This window comes from Heptranchias perlo, unplaced genomic scaffold (assembly GCF_035084215.1).
Source record: "Heptranchias perlo isolate sHepPer1 unplaced genomic scaffold, sHepPer1.hap1 HAP1_SCAFFOLD_44, whole genome shotgun sequence".
Classification (NCBI taxonomy): domain Eukaryota; kingdom Metazoa; phylum Chordata; class Chondrichthyes; order Hexanchiformes; family Hexanchidae; genus Heptranchias; species Heptranchias perlo.
In genome coordinates this window covers 9,122,024-9,135,728 of record NW_027139453.1, presented here as the reverse complement: position 1 = coordinate 9,135,728, position 13,705 = coordinate 9,122,024, and the positions used below count along the sequence as shown (strand labels likewise).

At 48.5% G+C, this 13,705-nt stretch overlaps 1 protein-coding gene across 1 annotated transcript in view; it reads left to right on the top strand.

Moving 5' to 3' along the window:
* LOC137312849 (alpha-2-macroglobulin-like) overlaps positions 1-13,705 on the top strand; it is a 168,991-nt gene that overhangs the window by 42,885 nt on the left and 112,401 nt on the right. Inside the window, exons 15-20 of the mRNA XM_067979245.1 lie at positions 6,232-6,381; positions 7,099-7,245; positions 11,292-11,364; positions 12,757-12,865; positions 13,059-13,284; positions 13,515-13,641. Coding sequence (XP_067835346.1) covers positions 6,232-6,381; positions 7,099-7,245; positions 11,292-11,364; positions 12,757-12,865; positions 13,059-13,284; positions 13,515-13,641 — 832 coding nt within the window. The remainder of the gene's footprint in view (positions 1-6,231; positions 6,382-7,098; positions 7,246-11,291; positions 11,365-12,756; positions 12,866-13,058; positions 13,285-13,514; positions 13,642-13,705) is intronic.

Below are 13,705 nucleotides of genomic sequence, written 5' to 3'. Positions count from 1 at the left end.
CTCTCTGTGATTCCAGTCTATCTCTCTCTCTCTCGCCGATTCTAGTCTATCTCACTCCCTTTCCCTCTGATTCTAATCTATCTCACTCTCTCTCTCTCTATCTGATTCCAGTCCATCGATCTCTCTCTCTCTTTGTCTCTCTGATTTCAGTCCATCTATCTCTCTCTCTCTCCAATTCTAGTCTAATTCACTCTCTCACCCTCTCTCTCTGTTTCAAGTCTATCTCACTCTGTCTCTCTGATTCCATTCTTTCCATCCTCTCCTTCTCCGATTCCAATCTATATTATTCTCTCTCTCTGATTCTACTATATCTGTCAAACACTCTCTCTCTCTCTCTGATTCCAGTGTATCTCACTCTGCCTCCGATTCTAGACTATCTCACTCTCTCACTGTTTCTCTCCGATTGTTGTCTATCTCTCTCTCTCTCTCCAATTCTAGTCTATCCCAATCGCTCTCTGTCTGATTCTAGTCTATCTCACTCTCACACTCTCTCTCTGATTCTATTCTATCTCATTCTCTCTCTCTCTCCAAACCCATGTCTATCACACTCGTTGTCTCTGATTCTAGTCTATCCCACTCCCTCTCTCTCTTATTCTGGTCAATCTGTCTCTCTCTCTGATTTTAGTCTATCACATTGTCTCTCTGATTATAGTCTCTCTCTCTAACTCTCCCTCTCTCTTTGTTTCGAGTCCATCTCTCTCTATCTCCCTCTGCGATTCTTGTCTATCCCACTCTCTCTCTTTCTGATTCTTATCTATCTCACCCTCTCTCTCCGATTCTAATTTATCTCACTTACTCTATCTCTCTGATTCTAGTCTATCGCACTCATTCTCTTTCCCTCTCCGATTCTAGTCTATCACACTGTCTCTCTCCGGTTCTATTCTATCTCTTTCTCTCTCTCCGATCCTGGTCGATCGCACTCTCTTTCTTTGACTCTAGTCTCTCTCACTCTCTGTCAGATTCTAATCTACCTCACACACTCTCTGATTCATGTCTGTCTCACTCTCTGTCGCTCTGATTTTAGTCTATCTCTCTCTCCCTCTCTGGCCCTGATTCTAGTCTATTTCATTCTCTCTCTCTCCGATTCTAGTTTATCCCAATCTCTCTCTCTCTCTCTCTCTCTCTCTCCCATTCTAGTATATTTCACTCTCTCTCTCCGATTCTAGTTTATCTCAATCTCTCTCTCTCCGATTCTAGTCTATCTCACTCTCTCTCTCTCCAGTCCTAGTTTATCTCAATCTCTCTCTCTCTCTCTCTCTCTCTCTCCGATTCTAGTCTATCTCACTCTCTCTCCGATTCTAGTTTATCTCAATCTCTCTCTCTCAGATTCGAGTCTATCTCACTCTCTCTCTCCGATCCTAGTTTATCTCAATCTCTCTCTCTCTCTCCGATTCTAGTCTATCTCACTCTCTCTTCGATTCTAGTTTATCTCAATCTCTCTCTCTCTCTCTCCGATTCGAGTCTATCTCACTCTCTCTCTCAGTTTCTAGTTTATCTCAATCTCTCTCTCTCTCTCTCTCTCTCTCCGATTCTAGTTTATCTCAATCTCTCTCAGATTCTAGTCTATCTCACTCTCTCTCTCACTGATCCTTGTCTATCTAACTCTCAATCTCGCCGATTCTAGTCTATCTGTCTCTCTCTCTCCGATTCGAGTCTATCTCACTCACTCTCCCTTTCCGATCCTGATCTCTCACACTGTTTCTTTGATTCTAATCTATCTCACGCTCTCTCTGACCCATGTCTATCTCACTCTCTGTCCCGCTGATTTTAATCTATCTCTCTCTCTCCCTTTCTGGCTCTGATTCTAGTCTATCTCTCGTTCCCTTTTCCATTCTAGTCTATCTCTCTCTATCTCAGATTCTAGTCTATCTCTCTCTCTCTCTCTCTCTCCGATCCTAGTCTACCTCTCTCCCTCTCTCTCTCTCCAATTCCAGTCTATCTCTCTCTTTCACCATCTCCGATTCTAGTCTAAATCTCTCTCTCTCTCTCTGATTGTATTCTCTCTCACTCTCTCTTTCTGATTCTAGTTTATTTCTCTCTCGCTCTCTGATTCCAGTCCCTCTCACTATCTCTCTCTGATCCTAGTCTAACTATATCTCGCTCTTCAATTGTAGTCTATCTCGCTCTCCCTCTGATTGTTGTCTATCTCACTCTCTCTCTCTCCCTCTCCAATTCCAGCCCAGCTCACTCACTCTCTCTCTCTGATTCTAGTCTATCTCACTCTCTCACTCTCTCTCTCTCTCTGATTTTAGTCTATCTCATTCTCTCTCTCTGACTCTATTCTATCCCACTGTGTTTCTCTCTGATTCTAGTCTATCTCACACTCGCTCCGATTCCGGTCTATCTCGCTTTCTCTAATTCCAGTCTCTCTCTCTCTCTCTCTCTCTCTCCAATTCCAGTCCAGCTCACTCATTCTCTCTCCGATTCTAATCTATCTCACACTCTCTCTGATTCAAGTCTATCTTACTCTCTATTCCTTTGATTTTAGTTTATCTCCCTCTCTGGCTCTGATTCTACTCTATCTGACTATCTGATTCTGGACTATCTCTCTTTCTCTCTCCAATTATAGTCTATCTCACTCTCTCTCTCCCTCTCTGATCCTAGTCTATCTCACGCTCTTTCTCTCTCGATCCGATTCGAGTCCATCTCACTCTCTCTCTCCCTCTGATTTTAGACTCTCAATCTTTCTCTCTCTCTCTGATTCTAATCCATCTCACTTTCTCTCTCCCTCTCTCGCTCTTATTCCAGCATATCTCGTCCTCTCTCTCCCTCTGATTGTAGTCTATCTCCCTCTCTCTCTCCGATTCTAATCTATCTCAATCTCTCTCTTTGACTCTAATCCATCTCACCCTCTCTCCCTCTGAATTTTGACTTACTCTCTCTCTCTCTCGCTCTGATTCCAGAATATCTCACTCTCTCTCTCCGATTCTAGTCCATCTCACTCTCTTTCTTTGACTCTAGTCTATTTCACTCTCTCTCCCTCTGATTTTAGACTTACTCTCTGTCTCTCTCTGATTCTAGTCAATCTCACTCTCTGCCTCTGATTTTAGACTCTCTCTCTCTCTCTGATTCTAGTCTATCTCACTCTGTCTCCCTCTGATTTTAGACTCTATCTTTATCTCTCTCTCTCTGATTCTCGGCGATCTCTCTCTCTCTCTCTGATTCTAGCATATCTCTCACTCTCTCTCCCTCTGATTGTAGTCTATCTCAGTTTGTCTCTCCGATTCTAATCTATCTCACTCTCTCTCTCTGACATTAGTACATCTCACTCTCTCTCCCTCCGATTTTAGACTTAATCTCTCTCTCTCGCTCTTATTTTACTCTCTCTCTGTCTCTCTCTCTCTCTCCGATTCTAGTCTATCTCACTCTCTCTTTGATTTAAGTCTATCACTCTCTCTCTCTCTCCGATTTAAATCTATCTCATAATCTCTCTCTCTCCGATTCTAGCCTGTCTCACTCTCTCCGATTCAAGCCTATCTCACTCTCTCGCCGATTATATTCTATTCCACTCGCTCTCTCTCTCTCCGATTCTAGTCTATCTCACTATCTCTCTCTGATTGTAATCTATCACTCTCTCTCTCCGATTCTAGTCTATTTCACTCTCTCTCTCCGATTCTTGTTTATTTCTCTCTGTCTTTCCGATTCTACTCTACCTCACTATCTCTCTCTGATTCTAGCCTCTCTCTCTCTCTCTGATTCTAATCTATCTCACACTCTCTCTCCGGTTCAAATCTATCTCCCACTCCCACTCTATGATTCAAGTCTATCTTATTCTCTCTCTCTCTCTCCGATTCTAATCGCTCTCTCTCTCTCTCTCTCTTTCCCGCTCCATTTCTAGTCTATCCCACTCTCTCTCAGGTTCTATTCTATCTCACTCTCTCTCTTTGCATCTCCGATTCTATTCTATCTCCCTCTCTCCCTCTCTCTGATTCTAGTCTATCTCACTTTCTATCTGTCCGATTCTAATCTATTTCAATCTCTCTCTCTCCGGTTCTAGTCTAACTCTCTCTCTCCGATTCTAATCTATCGCACCAGCTCTCTCTCTCTGATTCTCGTCTATCTCACTCTCTCTCTCTGATTCTTGTATATCTCGCTCACTCTTCCTCTCCGATTCTAATCTATCTCACTCTCTCTCTCCGATTCTAGTCCACCTCACTCTCTCCGATTCTAATCTATCTCCCACTCTCTCTGATTCTTGTCCATCTGTCTGTCTGTCCCTCTGACTTTAGTCTACCTCTCTCTCTCTCTCACTCTTTCGCTCTGATTCCAGTCTATCGGACTCTCTCTCTCTGATCCTAGACTATCTCTCTCTCTCCGGTTCTATTCTATCTCACTCTCTCTCTCTGATTCAAGTCTATCCCACACTCTCTCGCTCCTATTCTAACCGATCTCACTCTCTCCCTCTGATTCCAGTTTATCTCACTCTCTCTCTCTCTGATTTTAGCCTTTCCCACTCTCTCTCTCCGATTATATTCTATCTCACTCTTTATCTCTCTCTCTCCGATTCTCGTCTATCTCTCTCTCTCTCTCTGATTCTAATCTATCTCACACTCTCTCTCGCTATGATTCTACTCTATCTCACTCTCTATCCTTTTCTACTCTATCCCTCTCTCCGATCGTAGTCTATCTCTCTCTCTCTCTGATTCTAATCTATCTCACACTCTCTCTATATGATTCGAGTTTATCTCTCTCTCTCTCCGATTCCAATCTATCTCTCTCTCTCTGATTCTAATCTATGTCACTTCATCACCCTCTGATTTTAGCCGATCTCTCTCTCTCGCTCGCTCTCTGATTTTAGCCTATCTCATTCTCTCTCTCTCTGATTCTAGCCCATCTCATAAGAACATAAGAACATAAGAAATAGGAGCAGGAGTAGGCCAATCGGCCCCTCGAGCCTGCTCCGCCATTCAATAAGATCATGGCTGATCTGATCCTAACCTCAAATCTAAATTCATGTCCAATTTCCTGCCCGCTCCCCATAACCCCTAATTCCCTTTACTTCTAGGAAACTGTCTATTTCTGTTTTAAATTTATTTAATGTTGTAGCTTCCACAGCTTCCTGGGGCAGCAAATTCCACAGACCTACTACCCTCTGAGTGAAAAAGTTTCTCCTCATCTCAGTTTTGAAAGAGCCGCCTCTTATTCTAAGATTATGCCCCCTAGTTCTAGTTTCACCCATCCTTGGGAACATCCTTACCGCATCCACCCGATCAAACACCTTCACAATCTTATATGTTTCAATAAGATCGCCTCTCATTCTTCTGAACTCCAATGAGGAGAGTCCCAATCCACTCAACCTCTCCTCATATGTCCACCCCCTCATCCCCGGGATTAACCGAGTGAACTTTCTTTGTACTGCCTCGAGAGCAAGTACGTCTTTTCTTAAGTATGGACACCAAAACTGCATGCAGTATTCCAGGTGCGGTCTCACCAATACCTTATATAACTGCAGCAATACCTCCCTGTTTTTATATTCTATCCCCCGAGCAATAAAATACAACATTCTGTTGGCCTTCTTGATCTCCTGCTGCACCTGCAAACTAACTTTTTGATTTTCTTGCACTAGGACCCCCAGATCCCTTTGTACTGCAGTACTTTCCAATTTCTCGCCATTAATATAATAACTTGCACTCAGATTTTTCCTGCCAAAGTGCATAACCTCACATGTTCCAATATTGTATTGCATCTGCCAAATCTCCGCCCACTCACCCAGCCTGTCGATATCCCCTTGTAGGTTTTTTATATCCTCCTCACTCTCTACTTTCCCTACGATCTCACACTCCCTATCGCTCTGATTCTTGTCTCTCTCACTCACTCTCTGATTCCAGACTATCTCACTCTCTCTCCCTCACATTTTTGTCTCCCTCTCTCTCTCTTTGGTTCTCGTCTATCTCACTCTCTATCTCTGATTCTAGTCTCTCTCTCTCCGATTCTGGTCTATCCCTCTCTGTCTCTCTCTGTCTCTCCGATTCTAGTCTATCTCACTTTTTCTCTTTCTCTCTCTGATTCTAGTCGATCTCACTCTCTCTCTCTCTATGGTTCTCGTCTATCTCACTCTATATCTCTGATTCTAGTCTATCTCTCTCTCTCTCTCTGACACCAGTCTATTACACACCCTCTCTCTCTCCGATTCTGGTCTACCTCTCTCTTTCTGTCTCTCCGATTCAGGTCTATCCCTCTCTCTCTCTCTCTCTCCTGCACTAATGCCCGTTCACGTCTTCCTACCTCCAGGTTTCCCTCCAGTTCTCTGTCTCTGAGGACCTGCCTACGAGCCACATCAGTCTCGATCTTCAGGCCTCCCCGGGCTCTCTCTGTGGAGTTCGAGTCGTTGATCAGAGTGTTCTGCTTCTCAAGCCTGAGAAGGAATTATCCAGAAAGAGTGTAAGATACAAACCGGAAATAGAACTATCCACAGGTTCAGGAGCTAAATTAGTGCTGGACTGAGCCTCACTCAGGGAGCAGGAAAGGCCGAGTTTTCATCACATGCCGGTTCTCAACTCACCCGGAGAGGGAGGTGTAGGGTCTACAATTGGCCTCAGTGCCTCTGGTTTAGGGAGGGAGTGAATCAGCCCCGGGATTCCTGCTCCTGATCCCTGTCAAGTGACCCCTGGGTTAGGGAGGGGGGTGAATCAGCCCGGGATTGCTGCTCCTGACTCCTGTCCAGTGACCCCTGGGTTAGGGAGGGGATGAATCAGCCCCGGTGTTCCTGCTCCTTATCCCTGTCCAGTGACCCCTGGGTTAGGGAGGGGATGAATCAGCCCCTGGGTTCCTGCTCCTGATCCCTGTCCCGTGACCCCTGGGTTAGGGAGTGGGGGAAACAGCGCCAGGGTTCCTGCTCCTGATCCCTTTCCAGTGAGCCCTGGGTTAGGGAGGGGGTGAATCAGCCCCGGGGTTCCTGCTCATGACCGAGAGGGTGTCGGGCGTTAATAGGATCAGGGGGCGAAGGAGCGGGTGGCTGTTTGGGCTGTGACTCCCCCCAGAGTGGAATACCAACCAGCCCGAACTCACGGGGTGACTTGAGCCACAGACCGGGTCAGGTGGGGAGTGAAGTCTTCTGATGTCCGGCCGTTTGACGTGTCTTTTTCCCGTTACCTCTAGGTTTACTCTTTGCTCCCAGTCCAGGACCTCAGCGGCTACCCATACCCTATATGGGAGGATCCCGGGGAGTTCTGCGACAGGGAAGGGTCCGGGCTCCGCTCTCCCCACGAACCCGACTCAATTGAAGACGTCGCCACTCTGCTCCAGGTTCCCGCTACTCCATAACCCGGGTCACAGCGAAATCTTCGTACTGTCAGGGAATCGAAGGTTGGGAAGGGGGAGATGAAAGAGAGGAGGGCCGGAGTGAGATAGAGGAAAAAGAGACAGAGACGGCTACTGCGAGAGAGGGAGAGAGACTGAGAGACAAAAAACAGAGACTGAAAGGGTAGAGAGAGATTGAGAGGGAGAGAGACTGACAGGGAGAGATAGAGACTGAGAGAGAGAGAGGGAGACTGAGAGAGAGGGAAAGAGACTGAGAGAGAAGGAGAGAGACTGATAAAGAGGGAGAGAGACTGAGAGAGAGGGATAGAGACTGAGAGAGGGAGAGAGACTGAGAGGGCTGGAGACTGACGGATGGATGGATGGTTGAATGTTTGGAGCGAGGGATGGAGGAATGAATTGAGGTGTGGAGGGTTGGATGGGGGGACGGTTGGGTGGAAGGACGGTTGGGTGGAATGACGGTTGGGTGGAAGGACGATTGGACGTTGGGATAGTTGGATGCAGGGATCTAGGGATGGAGGAATGGATTGATGTGTAGATGGATGGATAGATGATGCAAGGTTGGATGGACAGGCAGATGGTGTGATCGATGGATGGAGGGCTGGACGGGCAGATGGTGTGATAGATGGATGGAGGGATGGACGGGCAGATGGCGTAATAGATGGATGGAGGGATGGATGGGCAGATGATGTGACAGATGGATGGAGGGATGGACGGACAGATGGTGTGATCGATGGATGGAGGGATGGACGGGCAGATGGTGTGATAGATGGACGGAGGGATGGACGGGCAGATGGTCTGACCGATGGATGGAAGGATGGACGGGCAGATAGTGTGATAGATGGATGGAGGGATGGACGGTCAGATGTTGTGATAGATGGACGGAGGGATGGATGGACAGATGGTGTGATCGATGGATAGACGGGTGGACGAGCAGGTGGTGGCAAATGGAATTCAATGTGGGCTAATGTGTGGTCATCCACTTTGGATCAAAAAAGGATAGAACAGGGTACTTTCTAAATGGTAAAAACTTGAAAAAAGTGGAAGTCCAAAGGGACTTAGTGGTTCAGGTACATAGATCATTGAGGTGTCATGAACAGGTGTAGAAAATAATCACAAAGGCTAATGGAATGCTGGCCTTTATATCTAAAGGACTAGAGTACAAGGGGGCTGAAGTTATGCTGCAGCTATACAAAACCCTAGTTAGACCCTGGAGTACTGTGAGCAGTTCTGGGCACCGCATCTTCGGAAGGACATATTGGCCTTGGAGGGAGTGCAGCGTAGGTTTACTAGAATGATACCCGGCCTTCATGGGTTAAGTTACGAGGAGAGATTACACAAATTGTGGTTGTATTCTCTGCAGTTTAGAAGGCTAAATGGTAATCTGATCGAAATTTATAACATATTAAGGGGGAACAGATAGGGTGGATAGAAAGAAACTATTTCCGCTGGTTTACCTTTCAGGAGTGAGATTAGAAAATATTTCTGAACACAAAGGGTGGTAGAAGTTTGGAACTCTCTTCCGCAAATGGTAATTTATGCTAGCTCAATAGCTAAATTTAAATATGAGATAGCTAGTTTTTTGGCAACCAAAGGTATTGAGGGATATGGGCAAAAGGCAGGTATATGGAGTTAGATCACAGATCAGCCATGATCTTATCAAATGGCGGAGCAGGCACGAGGGGCTGAATGGCCTACTCCAGTCCCTATGTTCCTATGGTGTTATCGATGGATGGAGGGATGGACGGGCAGATGGTGCGATCGATGGATGGAGGGATGGACGCGCAGATGGTGTGATCGATGGATGGAAGGATGGACGGGCAGATGGTGTGATCGATGGATGAAGGGATGGATGGGCAGATGGTGCGATCGATGGATGGAGGGATGGACGGGCAGATGGTGTGATCGATGGATGGCGGGATGGACGGGCAGATGGTGTGATCGATGGATGAAGGGATTGGTGGAGTTATGGTTGGAGGGAAGGATCTTGGTATTCTGTGATGGTTGGAGGGATGGATGGATGGAGTGATGGATGAAGGGGTTGATGGTGGGTTGGTTGAAGCGATGGTATTATGGTTGGACGGATGGATGCAGAGATAGAGTGATGTTTGGAGGGATGGATGGAGAGATGGAGTGATGTTTCGAGGGATGGATGCAGAGATGAAGTGATGTTTGGAGGGATGGATGCAGAGATGGAGTGATGGTTGGAGGGATGGATGGAGAGATGGAATAATGTTTGGAAGCATTGATGGAGAGATGCAGTGATGAATTCAGGGGTGCAGTGATGGTTGGAGGGATAGATGGAGAGATGGAATGATGGTTGGAAGGATTGATGGAGAGATGGAGTGATGAATTCAGTGATGCAGTGATGGTTGGAAGGATGGATGGAGAGATGGGGTGATGGTTGGAGGAATGGATGGAGAGATGTAGTGATGTCTGGAGAGATAGGTGGAGAGATGCAGTGGTGGTTGGAGGGATGGATGGAGAGATGGAGTGAAGTTTGGAGGGATGGACATAGAGATGGGGTGATGGTTGGGGGAATGGGTGGAGAGATGTAGTGATGTCTGGAGAGATAGGTGGAGAGATGCAGTGGTGGTTGGAGGGATGGATGGAGAGATGGAGTGAAGTTTGGAGGGATGGACATAGAGATGGGGTGATGGTTGGGGGAATGGGTGGAGAGATGTAGTGATGTCTGGAGAGATAGGTGGAGAGATGCAGTGGTGGTTGGAGAGATGGAGTGAAGTTTGGAGGGATGGACGTAGAGATGGATTGATGGTTGGAGGGATGGATGGAGAGATGGGTGATGGTTAGAAGGATTGATGGCGAGATGGAGTGATGGTTGTAGGGATGGAGTGATGGTTGGAGGAATGGAATGATGGTTGCAGTGAAGATGGACGGATGGATGGATGGAGGGATTGATAGAGGGATGGGGAGATCTTTGGAGAGATGGAGTGATAGTTGGAGGGCTGGAGTAAGCGATTAAGTTTTAGAGTGATGGTTGGAGGCATCGAGTGATGGTTGGAGGCATGGAGTGATGGTTAGAGGAATGATGGGGAGATGGAGAGATGGTTGGAGAGATGGTTGGAGTGATGGAGTAATGGTTGGAGGGATGGGTGGAGAGAAGGAGTGATAGTTGTAAGGATGGATTGATGGTTGGAGGGATGGAGTGATGGTTGGAGGGGTGGAATGATGGTTGGAGGGATGGAGTGATAGTTGGAGGGACGGTGGGAGAGTTGGCATGATGGTTGGAGAGATGGTTGGAGGGATGGTTGGAGAGATGGAGTGATAGTTGGAAGGATGGATTGATGGTTGGAGGGAGGGAGTGATGGTTGCAGGGATGGAGTGATGGTTGTAGAGATGGTTGTGGGATGGAGTGACGTTTAGTTGGATGGAGTGATGGATGGAGGGATGATTGGAAGGATGGAGTGATGGTCGGAGGGATGGAGTGATGGTTCGAGGGATGGAGTGATGGAGTGATGATTAGGGGATGGAGTGATGATTGGTGGGATGGAGTGATGGTTGGAGTGTTGGTTGGAGAGATGCATTGACAGTTGGAGGGATGGGGTGACGGTTGGAGTGATGGTTGGAGTGACGGTTGGTGTGACGGTTGGAGGGATGTTTATAGGGATGGAGTGTTGGAGTGTTGGATGGATTGTTGGATGGAGTGATGGTTGGAGAGATGGAGAGATGGTTGGAGAGATGGAGTGATGGTTGGATAGATGGAGTGATGGTTGGAGAGATGGAGTGATGGTTGGATAGATGGAGTGATGGCTGGAGAGATGGAGTGATGATTGGAGAGATGGAGTGATGGTTGGTTAGATGGAGTGATGGTTGCAGAGATGGAGTGATGATTGCAGAGATGAAGTGAAGATAGGAGATATGGAGTGATGATTGGAGAGATGGAGTGATGGTTGGAGAGATGGAGTGATGATTGGAGAGATGAAGTGATGGTTGGATGGATTAATCGTGGATTGATGGGTAAAACCCCACTCCTGCTGCCCCAGGACCAATGATACTGTCTTTTCTTCCCTCAGGACATGGGGCTGAAGATTGTGACAGACACTCACTATCATGTACCGCTCGACTGTTCAAATGGACTCGAAACGAGTAAGGAATGAAGGCTTGGAGCAGCCAGCCGTGCTGAATCAGCCCCTCCCTAACTTCAGGCCAATTGTAGCCCCGAATTGACAAATGATTGTCTGAGAAATTGGGCGCGACATTCAATTTCAAGGGTAGCAGAAAATGAATGTTACACACCTCACCCCCAAACTGGGGACTCCTCACCGCCAAACTGTGGGACATCTCACCCACAAACTGTGGGACTCCTCACCCCCAAACTGTGGACTCCTCACCGCCAAACTGTGGGACATCTCACCCACAAACTGTGGGACATCTCACCCACAAACAGTAGGACTCCTCACCCCCCAAACTGTGGGACTCCTCACCCCCCAAACTGGGAACTCCTCACCGCCAAACTGTGGGACATCTCGCCCACAAACTGTGGGACTCCTCACCCCCAAACTGTGGGACTCCTCACCCCCCAAACTGTGGGACTTCTCACCACCAAACTGTGGGACATCGACATCTCACCCACAAACTGTGGGAATCCTCAACCCCAAACTGTGGGACTCCTCACCCCCCAAACTGTGGGACTCCTCACCCCCAAACTGTGGGACTTCTCACCACCAAACTGTGGGACATCGACATCTCACCCACAAACTGTGGGAATCCTCAACCCCAAACTGTGGGACTCCTCACCCCCCAAACTGTGGGACTCCTCACCCCCAAACTGTGGGACTCCTCAACCTCAAACTGTGGGAATCCTCACCCCCAAACTGTGGGACTCCTCAACCCGAAACTGTGGGAATCCTCACCCCCAAACTGCGGGACTCCTCAACCCCAAACTGTGGGAATCCTCACCCCCAAACTGTGGGACTCCTCAACCCCAAACTGTGGGAATCCTTACCCCCCCAAACTGTGGGACTCCTCATCCCCAAACTGTGGGACCCCTCACCTCGAAACTGTGGGGAATCCTCACCCACTCCTCCCCAAACTGTCGGACTTCTCATCCCCCGAAACTGTGGGAATCCGCACACCCAAACTGTGGGAATACTCATCCCCAAACTGTGGGACTCCGCACCCCCAAACTGTGGGACTCCTCACCCCCAAACTGTGGGACTCCGCACCCACTCCTCCACAAACTGTCGGACTTCTCATCCCCCAAAACTGTGGGACTCCGCACCCCCAAACTGTGGGACTCCGCACCCCCAAACTGTGGGACTCCGCACCCACTCCTCCACAAACTGCAGCACTCATCACGCCCCCAAACTGTGGGACTCCTCACCCCCAAACTGAGGGACACCTCACCCCCAAACTACGTGGAATCCTCACCCCACAAACTGCGGTACTCCTCACCCCTCACGCTATGGTTCCCCTTCCCTCCCCTCCTCTCGTTGCGTGACCTTTGACACAGTACAATGACCCTGTTTCCTCTTGCAGTGTTTCGCTCTGAAGTGGCATATGGTGCTCCGTTCCAGCCGACTGGCCCTGCCGTGAAAACTCGCGCATACTTCCCGGAGACCTGGATCTGGGATTTAATCCCTGTCGGGTAAGAAGACTGCTACAATGCCTCTCATTTAACCGATGAAATTCTGAAACATTGTTGTGTGTGGCTCTGACCTTAGTGGGTGAGCCACTGACCTTTCACCCTCTGGGTTACTGGGGTCTAACCCCTGATGGTGGAGGTTAAAGGGCTCCTCTCTCGAATGGGTGACACACTAATTCTCTCCCTCCTGTCTCAGTTCCAGCGGCAGTGCCTCCCTCCCTCTCACAGTGCCGGACTCTATCACAGAATGGAAGGGCAGTATGTTCTGTACTGGGGAGGTGGGATTCGGAATATCGGACACCGTCTCCCTCAATGCCTTCAAACCTTTCTTCCTGGAGCTGGCCCTCCCCTACTCCGTCATCAGGACCGAAGGCTTCAAGCTCAAAGCCAAAGTCTTCAACTACATGACACAATGCATCATGGTGAGTGAGTGGGCTGACTATTCGACTGTGGGAGGGGGCGTGTGCGTGTGTTTGGGCCTCAGTACGGGGATGGAGCCTGCTCTGTGTGTGGGGTGACCGGACCCCAAGAGGAGAGGCAGCAGCCCAGGGAGAGGACAAGCTCTTCGGAGGAGGGTGGTGAACTCAGTTTGATTGTTAAGTTGCCGTGGGGATGGGAGTCTAATCCTTTCCTGACCCTTCCTCCCTCCCAGGTCCAGTTGACTCTGCTCCAGGCCCAGGGCTTTGAGGTGATGTCCAACCTCAACACTGGACACCAGACCTGCGTCTGTTCCAAGAAGAGCGTGACTTTGAGCTGGAACCTCACCGCCACTGGACTGGGTGAGTCATCTACCCAAGGCCCAGGCTCCGTTCTCGGCCAGTTCTGACCTCCCTCACCCACACA